Source organism: Bos grunniens, chromosome 25 (assembly GCF_055505025.1).
Source record: "Bos grunniens cultivar Pamir isolate PY7600 chromosome 25, Bosgru_T2T1.0, whole genome shotgun sequence".
Lineage (NCBI taxonomy): Eukaryota > Metazoa > Chordata > Mammalia > Artiodactyla > Bovidae > Bos > Bos grunniens.
In genome coordinates, this window is record NC_141189.1 from 16,370,499 (window position 1) to 16,385,140 (window position 14,642).

The 14,642-nt window shown below is 61.2% G+C and overlaps 3 protein-coding genes across 12 annotated transcripts; all 3 read left to right on the forward strand.

Annotated features, from left to right (window-relative positions):
• The first annotated feature begins 212 nt into the window (after positions 1 to 212).
• On the forward strand, positions 213 to 5,690 carry MAZ (MYC associated zinc finger protein). Of its 5 annotated transcripts, XM_086374997.1 has the most exons (7): positions 563 to 701; positions 1,325 to 1,411; positions 1,495 to 2,351; positions 2,756 to 2,819; positions 3,096 to 3,267; positions 4,070 to 4,294; positions 4,584 to 5,690. In XM_086374997.1, the coding sequence occupies exons 1-6, from the start codon at positions 666 to 668 to the stop codon at positions 4,270 to 4,272; spliced, it is 1,419 nt and encodes a 472-aa protein (XP_086231123.1). In that variant the 5' UTR covers positions 563 to 665; the 3' UTR covers positions 4,273 to 4,294; positions 4,584 to 5,690. The 5 variants fall into 5 exon arrangements, 4 of the variants coding, with proteins under 4 accessions (XP_086231124.1, XP_086231123.1, XP_086231122.1 ...); XM_086374998.1 differs by lacking the exon at positions 4,070 to 4,294 and having other exon boundaries at positions 213 to 701; XM_086374999.1 differs by lacking the exon at positions 563 to 701 and having other exon boundaries at positions 898 to 1,411.
• A 1,107-nt stretch (positions 5,691 to 6,797) lies between these two features.
• On the forward strand, positions 6,798 to 11,602 carry PRRT2 (proline rich transmembrane protein 2). 6 transcript variants are annotated; one of them, XM_086375008.1, is made up of 4 exons: positions 6,798 to 6,931; positions 7,615 to 8,579; positions 8,961 to 9,093; positions 9,268 to 10,471. In XM_086375008.1, the coding sequence occupies exons 2-4, from the start codon at positions 7,683 to 7,685 to the stop codon at positions 9,276 to 9,278; spliced, it is 1,041 nt and encodes a 346-aa protein (XP_086231134.1). In that variant the 5' UTR covers positions 6,798 to 6,931; positions 7,615 to 7,682; the 3' UTR covers positions 9,279 to 10,471. The 6 variants fall into 6 exon arrangements, with proteins under 6 accessions (XP_086231134.1, XP_086231135.1, XP_086231131.1 ...); XM_086375009.1 differs by having other exon boundaries at positions 8,972 to 9,093; XM_086375005.1 differs by lacking the exon at positions 9,268 to 10,471 and adding an exon at positions 11,112 to 11,602 and having other exon boundaries at positions 6,844 to 8,579.
• On the forward strand, positions 10,991 to 14,348 carry PAGR1 (PAXIP1 associated glutamate rich protein 1). Its single transcript, XM_086375033.1, has 3 exons — positions 10,991 to 11,613; positions 11,822 to 11,904; positions 13,944 to 14,348. The coding sequence occupies exons 1-3, from the start codon at positions 11,132 to 11,134 to the stop codon at positions 14,138 to 14,140; spliced, it is 762 nt and encodes a 253-aa protein (XP_086231159.1). The 5' UTR covers positions 10,991 to 11,131; the 3' UTR covers positions 14,141 to 14,348.
• Positions 14,349 to 14,642: the final 294 nt, after the last annotated feature.

The following is a 14,642-nucleotide window of genomic DNA, read 5'->3' on the forward strand; positions in this document are numbered from 1 at the left end:
GGGAAAACACGAAGCAGCGCAGGATTGTAAATAAACCGCTGGAGTGGGAGGGGGACGGGACGGTGGCCGAGAAGAAACAAAAAGCTCCCGCGAAAGTCCTCGGACGACGACCGTTAACCGGGCGCGCGCTTAGAGCTTAGCCCCGCCCCATCCGTAACCCGGCGCGCGCTCCCCTATTCTCCCGCTCGACAGCGGCAGCGAGTTTGTGCGCGTGCGCGCGGAATAACGGCCGCTGGCGGAGGGAAGCGGGGGGTGGAATCTTTGAGGGGGGGGAGAGAGAAGCCGCCCCGTCTCCCGCGCGCCCACCACCTGCGCCATCGTCAGCCAATCAGCGGCCGTCTCAGGGGTCTCGCGCTTGGGGCGACTCCGGCTGCTGGGTGGCTCCCCTGTCCCTCCTCCCGCCAGAGTCCCTCTTGTACCTCCCCCCTCCCGCGGGCCTAGCGCGCGCTCGCGCTCGCGCCCGCTCCAGCCTCTTGTGTGTCCTCGCGCCCCCCGCCCGCCCTCCCTCCCCGCGCGCAGTGTGCTCCGCTCCCCCCACCCTCCTCCTCCTTCCCCCCTCCCGCCCGCCCCGCGCGCCTCCTCCCCGGGTTCCCCCTCCCCCACGGCCGCCTCCTCCTCCTCCCGCCCCAGGGTGAGCGCGAGCCACCTCCCTCCCTCCCTCCGCCATGGATCCCGGCAACTGGAGCAGCTTCATCTTCCAGGTAACAACCCCCTCCCCCGCCCCACCCCCCCTTCCCACACCCCCTCCCGCCCGCCCTCCCTCCCGTCCCACCCCCCCTCCGCGCGCCCGGTGCGCGCGCAGCTGTCCCCCTCCCTCCCTCGCGCCCTCCCCCGCCCTCCCCGAGGCGCCGGCTGGGCGCGCGCGCGGCGGGGGCCGAGGCTGCTCCCTCGCTCCCCCCACCCCGCCCCGCCAGGCTCCAACCGCCGCCGCCGCCGCCGCCGCCCGGGCCCCCGCCCCCGGCCCCCGGCCCCGCGGGGCCTCCCGCCCCCACCCAGGGGGCGTCGCCGCCGCCGTCGCCGCCGCGCTCCGCGGCCCGCCAGGCGCCCTCCTTCCCTCCCTCCCGCCGGCCGGGGTGCGCGGGCGGCGGGGCGGCCCGCGGGCCATGCGTTCGGCGCGGCCCAGCCCGGCCGGCCGGGGGCGGCGCCCCGAGCCCGGGCCCCGTGCGGCCCGCGCCCCCGGCCCCCGCTGAGCCCCGGGGGCCCCGCCGTGGCCGAGGCCATGTTCCCCGTGTTCCCTTGCACGCTGCTGGCCCCCCCCTTCCCCGTGCTGGGCCTGGACTCCCGGGGGGTGGGCGGCCTCATGAACTCCTTCCCGCCACCTCAGGGTCACGCCCAGAACCCCCTGCAGGTCGGGGCTGAGCTCCAGTCCCGCTTCTTTGCCTCCCAGGGCTGCGCCCAGAGTCCATTCCAGGTGAGTAGGGGCCGGCCGTGGCGGGCCGGGCCGGGAGGGCGCCGACCCGCGGCCGCGGCCCACACGGCGCCTTGTCTTCGCAGGCCGCGCCGGCGCCCCCACCCACGCCCCAGGCCCCGGCGGCCGAGCCCCTCCAGGTGGACTTGCTCCCGGTCCTCGCCGCCGCCCAGGAGTCCGCCGCGGCCGCGGCTGCCGCCGCCGCTGCCGCTGCCGCCGCCGCCGTTGCTGCTGCGCCCCCGGCCCCAGCCGCCGCCTCCACTGTGGACACAGCGGCTCTGAAGCAGCCCCCGGCGCCTCCTCCGCCGCCCCCGCCGGTGTCGGCGCCCGCCGCCGAGGCCGCGCCCCCTGTCTCTGCCGCCACCATCGCCGCAGCCGCGGCCACCGCCGTCGTTGCCCCAACCTCGACGGTCGCCGTGGCCCCGGTCGCATCTGCCTTGGAGAAGAAGACAAAGAGCAAGGGGCCCTACATCTGCGCCCTGTGCGCCAAGGAGTTCAAGAACGGCTACAACCTCCGAAGGCACGAGGCCATCCACACCGGAGCCAAAGCCGGCCGGGTCCCCTCGGGTGCTATGAAGATGCCCACCATGGTGCCCCTAAGCCTCTTGAGCGTGCCCCAACTGAGCGGAGCCGGCGGGGGAGGGGGAGAGGCGGGCGCCGGCGGCGGAGCGGCCGCAGTGGCCGCCGGTGGCGTGGTGACCACGACCGCCTCGGGAAAGCGCATCCGGAAGAACCACGCCTGCGAGATGTGCGGCAAGGCCTTCCGCGATGTGTACCACCTGAACCGACACAAGCTGTCGCACTCGGACGAGAAGCCCTACCAGTGCCCGGTGTGCCAGCAGCGCTTCAAGCGCAAGGACCGCATGAGCTACCACGTGCGCTCACATGACGGCGCTGTGCACAAGCCCTACAACTGCTCCCACTGTGGCAAGAGCTTCTCCCGGTGTGCACGGCCTCGGCCGCCCCCTGGGCGGGTGGGGAGGGCGGGAAGGCCGGCGGTGGAGGTGGCCTGGCCTCGGCTGGCGGGGAGGGAGGGAGCTTTCTGAGGATGGGGCCGGGGAGCCACTCCCAGGGAGGAGGGAGGCAAGCCTCTCCCGGTTACCAGGGAGCAGGGGGTGGTCCTTAGCAAAAGGAGGTGGGTCCTTCAGTTGTAGGAGTGCTTCGAGTGGGAGGAGGCCGAGGCCGCCTAGAGCGAGAGGAGGGATTTCCTGCCTGACCTGGACTCTGAATCCCTGGGCTTGGGAGAAAATGCAGGGACCCTTGCAAATGCTTGATGGGCCGAGTTAGGCAGACTCGGGGACCCATCCACACCCCAGGGCCCTAACCCCAAACCCAACGTGTCCCCAGGCCGGATCACCTCAACAGTCACGTCAGACAAGTGCACTCAACAGAACGGCCCTTCAAATGTGAGGTAGGAAGCCCGCCTCCTCCTGTCCTGATTTTCATGATTTTGATCCTCATTGTAGTTGTCTGAGTTCAGCCTCTCAGAGCCCCTTTTTCTCTCTCTTCTTTTTTGCTTTTTCACTCCATTTTCTCATCCCTTCTTCAAGGCCTCCTCATCTCACTCCCATTTCCTACAGATCAAAGACCCCCAAGGCTCTGATTCCTTTAACCTCTTGCCCCCCTCGCCCCACTCCCCGAAGCTTTAACTCTCCTGACACCCCCCACGCCCCTCCCCCCTCCCCAGAAATGTGAGGCAGCTTTTGCTACGAAGGATCGTCTGCGGGCCCACACAGTACGACACGAGGAGAAGGTGCCATGTCATGTGTGTGGCAAGATGTTGAGCTCGGCTTATATTTCGGACCACATGAAGGTGCACAGCCAGGGCCCTCACCATGTCTGTGAGCTCTGCAACAAAGGTACATGCTGAGAGATGCCGGGAGGGCCAGGGACAGAGGGTGGGGACAAAACCAGAGGCCCTTCCACAGATGTGGGTTAAAGGTGCTGTAGCCAAGAGCTCGTGGCATCTAGAGCCCTTTAGAAAGCACATGAAGGAACGTTGGGACGACTGAACATCACTAAGTTCTAAGATGTCATTGCTGGAGGAGATGATCTACCAGAAAGAGTCAACTCCTGGGTGTGTGTGGGGAGATGGGAGGGGGCACGACTGCTTTGAGGAAGGAGTGGTCAAGAGAGCCAGTTCCCACGGGTTGGCAGGCAAGGTTTCAGCTGTGCAGCCACAAGTTCTTGTCTTCAGCTCCTGGGGCAAGTGGAGTACGTTGGCAGAGATTTACAAAGTACTCGCCCTGTCTCAGTAGCAGAGGGAGCTGCTTTTAAACAAATTCACTCCACTGAGTAACTGGGCTGAGACTGTATGGGGCACTGGAGGGAGGGGACACAGCCGTCTCTGCTGAGGGTCAACTCTTCAAGTGGCTAGGAATCAGTGTCCTGTCACCCCGGGAGAGATCCCCCAGCCACAGAGAATGGACTCTGGGGACACCAAGGCCCAGAAGCCAACACCATTCACCCAGTTCCCATACTCGGGGGGCTGTTCCCCACCCCCAGCCCCAGCAGAGTAGTTGGCCCCAGGCTACCAAGGATGTGGTGGGAGGAGGACAGGGCCATCTGAGGAGGGCGTCCCCAGCCTAGGAGAACAACCCCGTCTCTGGGGTCTCCACCTGGCTGACCCCCACCCCCCATCCCCATCCACCCCCCTAATAGGCTTCACCACGGCAGCATACCTGCGCATCCACGCGGTGAAGGACCATGGGCTCCAGGCCCCGCGGGCTGACCGCATCCTGTGCAAGCTGTGCAGCGTGCACTGCAAGACCCCTGCCCAGCTGGCCGGCCACATGCAGACCCATCTGGGGGGGGCCGCCCCCCCTGTCCCGGGAGATGCCCCCCAGCCACAGCCCACCTGCTGAGGGGGACCCCCGCACCCACCAGGCAAGGCGTGGGGCATGGCTGGGGGGGGTGGGATGGGGTGCGTGGGACGAGGGGGCTCACAGGACCCAATAGGGGATATTAGGAAGGCCAGGGATGCCCAGCTATCCCCAAGTTAGGGAGACTTCTGGGACCAGGGAGGGCCTTTCAGCAGAATGAGGTAAGGATGCAGGCCGAAATCTTAACAGGGAGTGAGCAACGGCTGTGTCCCAGGGGAGGGCACCTGGGGCAAGGGGCAAGGCTCTTGCCATTCAGATCGCGCTGTGATCTCCTGGTGGTTCTCACCCTGCAGGTACAGGTGAGGTCTGTCCAATGGCAGGTGAGGTCTGTCCAATGGCGGCGGCGGCGGCAGCGGCAGCAGCAGCAGCAGCAGTGGCAGCCCCACCCACAGGCGTGGGCTCCCTCTCTGGGGCCGAGGGGGTGCCTGTGAGCTCTCAGCCACTTCCCTCCCAGCCCTGGTGAGCTCCAAGTTGGTGGGGGGGAGAGGGGAGAATGGAGGAAAGTCCCTCGGTACCATCTCCTCTTCCCCTCTCTTTTCCCACCAACTCCTCACTACTTCCCCCACCAACCAAGGAGCCTCCAGAAGGAAAGGAGGAAGAAATGTTTTCTTAGGGGAATTCGCTAGGTTTTAACGATTTGTTTCTCCTGCTCCTCTCTCCTCCCTATGAAACCTGACCCCACACACACCTGTTCCCTTGGTTGTGTTGAAGTCCCCTGGACAGTGGGCAGGGGGGAGCAGAGGACAGGAGTGGCCACTGCCCTCACCCCCTCTCCTCTCTGTGACCCCCTGCCCTGCCCTTCCAGGGATTGTGAGCCTTCTCCCTCGATGGTCCTTGCTCTCCTCCTTCCGGTGCCCCCGCCCCTACTGTCTGCTGCCCCTCCCTGGGGAGTTGGTGCTTTTTTTTTTTTTTTTCCAGGGGGAGGGAGGAGAGGAAGGAGGGAAATCAAAGATTCTGTCCCAGAGATGGGGAAAGGTGAGATCTGAGAGGGGGCAGAAAGCAAAGGTTGTACCTTCATCAGGTGGGGTTGTTTGGGGTCAGGCCCTGAACATCATCCTGCTTAAGAATCTGTCAGGGGAAAACAAGTCAAGGGGAGCAAAAGAAGGAGCCACTAGGGCCAGAGGCAGGACAAGAGATGGAATCCTAGGGGCCAGGGTAAATGGAGGTATCCAGGGACTAGAGGTGCTTCCTGGGGGTGGGGGGAATGCAGCCACAGTGTCTCCCCCTTCCCTCTTCCACCCCAGCTCCAGCCCTGGCCTTTTCTTTTCATCCCTCTCCCCCACGACAGAAGCTGTGGCCCTGGCCATGTCATCGTGTTCCGGTGTCCCCTGCATGTTCCCCACCCTTCACCCCCTCCTTTTGCGCGGACCCCATTACAATAAATTTTAAATAAAAACCTGTCTCAGACTCAATGAATGAATTGCTCTCACCAAACCCCCTGTTCCCACCCCCAAGGGAGTTCTTAGGCCTGCAGTTGGTCAGTCAGTTGCAGCCTTGCTCAGCCCTGTGCAGCTCTGGGGCTCCGGCTCCTTCCCCAGAGGCAGCACCAGCCGAGGCAGTCCAGATTCAGGGTGGGGCTGAGGCTCCTAGGCTGCGGGGGAGCAAGTTCCAGGACTCCGGAGTCTCGGGGGAATACTCAATCCACCCAGGCCCAGAATAGCCCCTGGAGGTTTGAAGAGGCCTGGGTCAGAAACCCAAACAGTTGCTGGACATAAATGCTGCTTTTCCCCTTCGGTCCAGACCCACTGCCTGCTGCTCACACCCCAGCCCAATACCTGCACTCTTAAGGCCCTGAGAGGTGATGGATGATGTAGCTGTGGAAAGACTGGGCAACTCAGCCCTAGGACTGGTAACAAAGACGTGGAGAATAAAAACTGCACTTCTCCCCACTCATCCTCTTCATTCTTGGTGTGGTCCACCCTGCTCTTACCCAGCCTCCTGTTGTTCCAGACTGCTCTTGCACCCTCCATCCTGCCCCTTGGAATTCCTTCCCAGTCACTGCTCTGACCCTTCCAGGGACCCTTTTCTTGAGCCTTCCATTACCCATTTCTGCTGCTGCTGCTTCCTTGGCGGTAGAGGGACTTGTCGTTCTGCAGGCTCCCTTCTGGAAACTCCACCCTGATCATCCTCTGCAGCCTCTCCCAAGTTTGGCCTCATCTCCCTTCCCTTCCTGCTGGCAGGGGTGCCTCCACCTGGTCCTGCCTGTCTCACTGGTCCAGTCTCCTCGGAGGCCCCTCTCCGCTTCCCCTGACCCCCTGCCTCTGCCAGGACCCCCGGTGACCGTTGGCGGGAGGGGCCCGGGGCCTGGGAAGGTGGCACCCCCAGGAGGCGCGCGGGGGAAGGGCTAGGGAGCCGCGCGAGTGGTCCCCCGGCTGGTTGCCCAGGTAACGCGGGGCCTGGCACGCGTGGCTCCCTCCGGCTGGCCGGGAGGGGCGGGAGCCGTGCAAGGGGCGGGGGCGGTGCGCGGCAGCGAAGCGTAGGGGAGGGGACCTGAGAGGAGGGGATGAGCCGAGGGGAGGGGAGACCCGCCGCCTCCCTTCCTCCCTCGCTGACTTGCTCCCTCCCGGGCTGCGGCGGCTGCAACCGCGGCGGTGGCGGCGGCGGCGGCAGTAGCCGGAGCAGTCTGGAGGCCGGCGTCGAGGTGAGACGGGAATGGACTGACTGAAGCTGCGGGTAGGAGTGGACGGACAGACAGCGGACGCCGGGAAGGCTGTACCGGAATGCGGGCGCCTGATGGACTGACGCGTGGTGCTGGGCGCGCCACGCCAATGGGAGGAGACGGCGCCGGTCCCCCAGGGGCGAGGGAATCCCTGGGAGAGGGGCTGGGAAGGGGCTCAGTGGAGATGCCCAGGTCCCCGAGGGAGGGGCGCGGGCGTCTACGCCCCAAAAGCGCAGCACGAAAACCGCACCGGCTGGGCGCCCAGGCAGGAAGGGAGGCTGCAGAGAGAGTGGAATGTGAGTTTCGGGGTCCTCTGCCCAGTCTGCCTATCGGAACGTCCGAGTCTGAACAGCTTGTTGATTTTGGGGTGCTGTGGTATCTGCTAGGATGAGTTTGGATCTTGTTGGGTGGACCCAGGAAGAGACCGTGGGGAAACCTTGTTTACAAAAGGGTTCATCTTCCCAGGGCTCTCCAACCAGAAGCCTGAGCAGAGCACTCCTCCCCAGAGATGTCCCACCCCAAAGCAAAGGAAACCCCAACTTTTCTTCCTTTTCCCCAGAGGCAGCCCAAGGCTGGCCCTGAGACAGGAGCATCGCTCTCTTGGGCTGCAGCGCTGAAAGCTACCTCTTCCCTCCTCACACCAAGCCTGTCTCCTCGTCTTGCAGGATTTGCTGCTGTCTTCAGTGCCGTTCCATCCTTCCCTCAGAGGCCCTCTCCCCTCTCCTGTCTCAAGATGGCAGCTAGCAGCTCTGAGGTCTCTGAGATTAAGGGGGTAGAGGAGGGTCCCCAGACCCAGGGAGAAGGGCCTGGCCATTCTGAAGGCCGAACTGGCTCTCCCCAGGTCCCAGCTGGGGTCTCAGATGAGCCAGAGACCCTGCAGCCAGCCCCAGACGTCATGGGGGCCCCTGGGGACTCAGAACCCAAGGTTGGGCTGGCTCCAGAAACCACAGAGACCCCAACCGGGGTCCCTGAAGCAGCTCAGGCCAGAAACCTCAGCTCAAGCCCAGGAGGGGAAGCAAAGGCCAACTCCAGCACTGAAGAAACATGCCAAGAGCTAGCATCCAAACCCGAAGTGAGGAAAGAGGCCACTGCAGACCCGGAATCCAACCTGGAATCCGCAGCCCCGCTTGAGCCAGCCTCAGAGCCTGCCCCCCAGCCAGAACCCCAGCCAGAGCCCCAGCCAGCTTCCCAGTCCACTTCCACACCAGCCCTTCAGCCAGAGCCCCCTGCCCAGGAGGAGCCCACCTCTGAGATCCTGAGCGAGAGCATGGGAGAAAAGCAGGAGAATGGGGCAGTGGTTCCCCTGCAGGCTGGTGATGGCGATGGGGAAGAGGGTCTAGCCCCCCAGCCTCACTCACCACCCTCCACAAAGACCCCCCCAGCCAATGGGGCCCCACCCCGTGTGCTGCAGCAGCTGGTGGAGGAGGATCGACTAGGAAAGGCTCACAGTGGGCATTCGGGATCTCCCCGAGGAAGCCTGAGCCGCCACCCTAGCTCCCAGCTCGCAGGATCTGGGGTAGAGGGGGGTGAAGGCACCCAGAAACCTCGGGACTACATCATCCTCGCCATCCTGTCCTGCTTCTGCCCCATGTGGCCTGTCAACATCGTGGCCTTCGCTTATGCCGTCATGGTGAGCCCCAGGGAACCCTGCCTGGCCCGGGCCTGCAGTGGTTCCCAGTTTCCTGCCCTGTGCTGGGACACAGCCCCAGGAGTAACCCCGCCTCCCCTCCCCTCTCTGCATGGATCTCACTTCCCAATTACTGGGCCTTTGCTCACCTCTCCCTGGGACTTCACCTTCTGAGCCCTACCCCATCAGGTGGGAGGGAAGTTGAGACATTTCACACAGTCTTACTGACCTGTGCCTTCTCCTGCTGCCTCTCAACCCCCTTCCTCCCTTAACCACTGTCCACCGGCTGGCCTGTCTCCTCTGGATGACTCTTACACCCGATCTCTGCCTGGTTGGCATTTCCTGACCTGGGCTGGTGCCCCCCCCACCTCGCTCTAACCCCAGTCCCGAAACAGCTTGCAACAGGGGGACGTGGATGGGGCCCAGCGTCTGGGTCGTGTGGCCAAGCTCTTAAGCATCGTGGCACTGGTAGGGGGGATCCTCATCATTATCGCCTCCTGCGTCATCAACTTAGGCGGTGAGTGGGGGTCTGGGACAGGCTGGGAGGAATGGAAGGGTTGGCAAGGGCGGCTTTACTAACCCCTGCCCCTGCTCTCTCCTGTCTGTCCTCCCTACTTCTTTGTCTCTCCTTGTCTCCCCCCACCCCCCTGCCCCACCGTCTCTGTCTGTCCCTCCCTCTCCTCTCCCACAGTGTATAAGTGAGGGGCTCTGCCCTGCATTCCAAGACTTTTTCTCCTGTTGGGAGCTGCCTTGGGCCCATCCTCCCCTGGGGGGAGCCCAATCCATGGCCCAGGCCCGCACCCATAGGGACCAAGGGAGCCTGAGCGGCCTTGTTTACAGCTTCTTTCCTGCTCCTGCATCCTGCCAGGCTCCTCTGCCAACAGTAGGCCTCCCTTCTCCCTGCACTGTTTCCAACCTCCCTGCACTTCTGCCTGCACCCCCTCCAGCCTCTCGGCTTCCCTATCCTTGCACTTCCTGCACTTTTGGAATCCTCCCTAAACATCTCCCCATCTCTCTGTGCTCTCAGCCTCCCTGCATCTCTCCCCAACCTTCCTGCACTACAACCTCCCCAAATTTCCTGCACCTCGATCCTGGTCTCCCTTTCCCAACATTCATTGTCTCAGCTTCCTCCCCCCATCCCTTTCTTCCTCCCCATCTTATTCACCGCCACTTCCCTCCCCACACCCTCCGCCCCCTTCCTCTTCCTGCCTCCTCATCTCCCTCCTGCATCCTCTCCTCCACCCTCCTCCACCGTTTATTCTACAAAAACTCCAGCACTTAGATCGGGCTGGGGGAGGGGAGTGGTGTCAGGAGAGGGCTCTCTCGCCCGGGCTCCGACTGTTCTCTGTTGGGACCACCCAGGTCCGGACGACCCCCAGGGTGCCTCGGGGTCGCAGAGCTGGCAAGCCAGGCCTCGTTTGGAGACATGCAGGGGTGGCGTGTTCCGAACACGCACCTGGGAGAACGGAGGGGCACGGCTGTTGACCCTCCCTGGTCAGCCTGAGTTGACCTGCCCCATCTGGGCTTTTTAACCCAGTCAGCGAACTCGTCGGAGCTGGGGTCATTCACGTACTTTGTAAGAAAAAGAATCCCCAAAACAGGACCAAAGCTCCCAGCTGCAGGGAGCAAGGGAAGGGCGGAGAGGTGTATTATTATTTTCTAAGAGGACGAGAGAGGTTTGTTGCACGCGACAGTCCGCTGGGGAGGCGGGGACCGAGCCACAACACGGTTCGGAGTTGGCGGGTTTTTTTTTTTTCCCCCTAAAAAAAGTGTAGGGAAAAAAACCTAAAAGTCTAAAAACAAACAAAAAAAAAGGATACATCAATCTGATTCTCCCTTTTTGTATGCCGATGCTGCATGGGTCTGAGACACCAATAAACGGAGACTGCATGAGACTCGTCTCTAGCCTCAGTTATCCTTACATGCGTGCGCTGCGGGGGCCGGAGGTACTGCCTCCTCTTCCGCAGACCCTAGTGCGTGGTTTGCGCATGCGCTGCGCCGGTGGCCATCTTTACTGTGGGCCGAAGCCTATCATTCCGGAGCGCCTACCTGCGCATGTGCAAGCCTTCCCTCGCTTTCCTCTTCAAAGTAGCTTAGACTAAAGCGGAGCCTCCCGCGCCATCTCGGTGCGCCTGCGTACTGTGACCCTGCGCAGCCCGGGAGGCGGGTCTTAGCTCCAGGTGCGTACGGTAGCTGAGGTGGCGAAACTTCGAGGTGTGAGGAGAGGGTGCCGGATCCAGGTGTAGAGAGGGGTGGCGTGAAGGCGAAAAGAACGGGCCCGCCCCTTTCCGGCCTGGAAAGTAGTTTCTGTGGGTCCCTGGGAACGTCGGAATACCAGATCTCGATCCGTGGGGGCGGGGTCCTTGGGGGAACTTGAGCGCCCCCTTCTGGGAACCGGCGGGTCTGTTCGCAGGGACTGCTGTTGGGGCCTGATTGGTTAGACAGACGTTCCCCGAAGCCACGGGAAGCCCTACCCGCGGAGGCGTGGGTGGGGGATCCCTAGCTTAGTACTCCTGCCATCTCCTGTCATCGCAGGGCCCCTTCCCTAGTGGCATATGTCCCTTGTCCGGGGCCATGGAGACATTGCAGCCACCACGGCGGCGCCTCTGTCTGAAGAAGGGGAAGTGACCTCCGGTCTCCAGGCTCTGGCTGTGGAGGATACCGGAGGCCCCTCTGCTTCGGCCGATCAAGCCGAGGAAGAGGGAGAAGGAGGCCGGGAGGAGGCTGAGCATGAGGGGTCCGGGGCCGAGGAGGTGCAGGGAGAAGCCCCCAGCCCTGAGGGGGAGGAGCGTGCCAAGGGAGAATCCGAGGACTGGTGCGTGCCCTGCAGCGATGAAGAGGTGGAGCTGCCCGCAGATGGGCAGTCCTGGATGCCACCCCCCTCTGAAATCCAACGGCTTTATGAACTGCTGGCTGCCCACGGTACCCTGGAGCTTCAGGCTGAGATCCTGCCCCGCCGGCCACCCACGCCTGAGGCCCAGAGTGAAGAGGAGAGATCCGATGAGGAGCCAGAGGCCAAAGAGGAAGAAGAGGAAAAGTGAGGGCACACCCTGGCACCTTGTCCTTGGGGCTCCTCCCCTGATGCCGGGAGGAAATAGGGAGGGAAGGTGGGACCCAGGATCATGGGAAGTGAAGGGAGGGAAGAGACGGGGAGAGGAAGAGCCAGGGGGTTGGGGACAAGTGTGGTTGTTTGGGGGTGGGAGGGGAACCACCCTCACCCTTCACTGTCTGTCCCCCTGCCCCAGACCACATATGCCTACAGAATTTGACTTTGATGATGAGCCAACGACACCAAAGGACTCCCTAATTGACCGGAGGCGCACCCCAGGTACAGACGAGAGGGGAGTACTGGGCAGCGGGGGATAGGGGGAGATGGGGGGGTGGGGTGAAGAGCCTCTGCTCCCACTTACTCATAAAGTGACTCCCTAAAAGAGGCCTTGACTTGGTGCCTTGGTAGCTTCAGCAGAGAGATGCTCCCAGTGGTGCCGGCCTTCCAGCTTCCGTGGTCCCCTGTTGTGTTGTCGCTCAGTCGTGGCCGACTCTTTGTGACCCCATGGACTGTAGCCAACCCCACTCCAGTACTCTTGCCTCTGTCCATGGGATTTTCCAGGCAAGAGTACTGGAGTGGGGTGCCATTTCCTTTTATCTTCCCTTAAAAGATTATCACAGATAATTTCATCATGCTTCTCATTACTTTGATCTCAGTCATCGTAGAAGTCCAAGTCATTTCTATTATTACCTAGATCCGCATACCCACACTGCTGGGTACATGTCCTAATCTTACCCAGTTTCCCATCCTGTGTGCCTTCCTAGAGTTTACCATTCTTGTTTTGTTTTGTTTTGGGCTGTGCTGCTCGGCACGTGGGCTCCTAGTTCCCTGACCAGAGATTGAACCTGTGCCCTTGCAGTGGAAGCACAGTCTTAACCACTGGACCACCAGGGAAGTCCCCTTGCTGTTGTGCTGTGCTTAGTTGCTCAGACTCTTTGCAATCCCATGGACTGCAACCTGCCAGGCTCCTCTGTCCACGGGGATTCTCTAGGCAAGAATACTGGCGTGGGTTGCCATGCTTTTCTCCAGGGGATCGTCTCAACCCAGGGATCGAACCCAGGTCTCCCACATTGCAGACAGATTCTTTACCATCTGAGCCACCAAGAAAGTCCCCTTGGAGCCATCTTCTAAAAAAGTTTGGGCTATGGTGGTCTTTGTTGCTGTGCACAGGTTTTCTCTAGTAGCAGCAAGCAGGTACCGCTTTTTGACACTTGGGTGTCTCATCGCAGTGGCTTCTCTTGTTGCGGAGCATGGGCCCTAGGGCACGCGGGCTTCAGTAGTTGCAGCTCCTGGACTGTAGAGCAAGGGCTCTGTAGTTGTGGCACACGGGCTTAGCTGCTCCAGGGCATGTGGGATCCTCCTGGATCAGGGATCGACCTCATGTCCCCTGCGTTGTCAGGCAGACTCACAACCCTTGGACCATCAGGGAAGTCCTGGAGCCATTCCTGATTTCGGTTTCTCTCACCTCAACATTCAAGCCAGCAGCAAGTCTTGTTAGCTCTGCTTCCACATGTCCATGTTCGGCTCTCCACCTTTAACACGATATCCTCATTCAAGCCACCACCATCTCTGTCACCTGGAGAGTTGTGGTAGCTCTTAACTGGTCTTCCTGCCACCAGTCTCAGCGCTAGAGTTGATTTATGTTTCAAAATGTAAGCTGTGTCACTTCTCTTGTTTTCAGTCCTCCAAATTACGGGGGCTGGGGTGGGTGGACGAGCATGTCAATTGAGAGTCCAAGCCCCTCTCTCCCCCACCCAAGGCTTCCATGTACACTAAGAGATCCAGACCCCTTGTCATGGCCTGTAAGTCATTTCTTTGGCCTTGTCTTTCCTGTCTCTGCTAGCTCTACATTTCTCATTAAACAGACCTCCGTGTTCCTTCCCTGGGGCTTTTGCACTTGCCTGTCCCTTGCCTGGGACACTCCTTCTTGATCTTCATATTTCTGGCCTCTTCTTATAATTCAAAGCTTCACTACCCACCCCATCTGAGACCCCAACCCTAAATCTCAGAACCTTCATGACGTCTATGGCAATTATGTCTGAATGAATTGAAAAATTTACATGGTTTACAAATAGTTTTCTACCCTGCATATAGAAAGATAATGTGCTTCTATTTCTAAAACTTTGAGTGTGAGTTGAATGTGCCAAAATGAAACCAAAAAATTAAAATGTGACAATATCCAAAAAAAAAAAGTGCCTTCACAACAGACCTGGAAATCTCTTTGTTTAATAAGCTCCCCAAGTGATTAATAAGACCCAGGCAGGTCTGGCACGTACCGCCTCACTCCCTTCCACTTTTCTCATCTTCCCCTTCTTCAGGAAGCTCAGCCCGGAGCCAAAAACGGGAGGCCCGCCTGGACAAGGTCCTTTCAGACATGAAGCGACACAAGAAGCTAGAGGAGCAGATCCTTCGTACCGGCAGGGACCTCTTCAGCCTGGACTCGGAGGACGCCAGCCCCGCCAGCCCCCCACTCCGGTCCTCGGGCAGTCTCTTCCCCCGGCAGCGGAAGTACTGAGGGTGCTGAGTCTGCCTTCTGGAGCCTTGGCCCACCTTCCCTCACCCAGGGCCTTGGGCAAGAGGAGAGATGCTCCCAGACTCCCACCACAACACCTTGCCAGAAGGAGGACTGATGTGTGTGTGTGTGTATGTTTTCTCTTGAACATCTGTTGGGAGACCTGAGCCGAATTTTCTGAATCTAAAATAAAAAAAATTTTTTAAAGCAAGTTACCTTCTCTTAGAGGAGAGGCTGCAGCTGAAGCCAAAACCCTTGTGGAGAAGCAGGACTGTACTCACCCCGATTGGGCAATTGAAGGCAGATGGGGTAGAAGTGAACTCAGTCAGCACCTGCCCCCTGCCTCGGGCCGTGGACCCTTCCCAGTGTGCGTCCCAGCTGCCAGCTGGCTGTGGGGCGGGCATTCCCTGCCGCTGAATGAGCCCAGTGCCTTCAGCTGTAGTAGGAGCCACCTTGTTCTTCACTAGTTGTTCAGTCGTGTCTGACTCTTTTGCGACCCCACGGA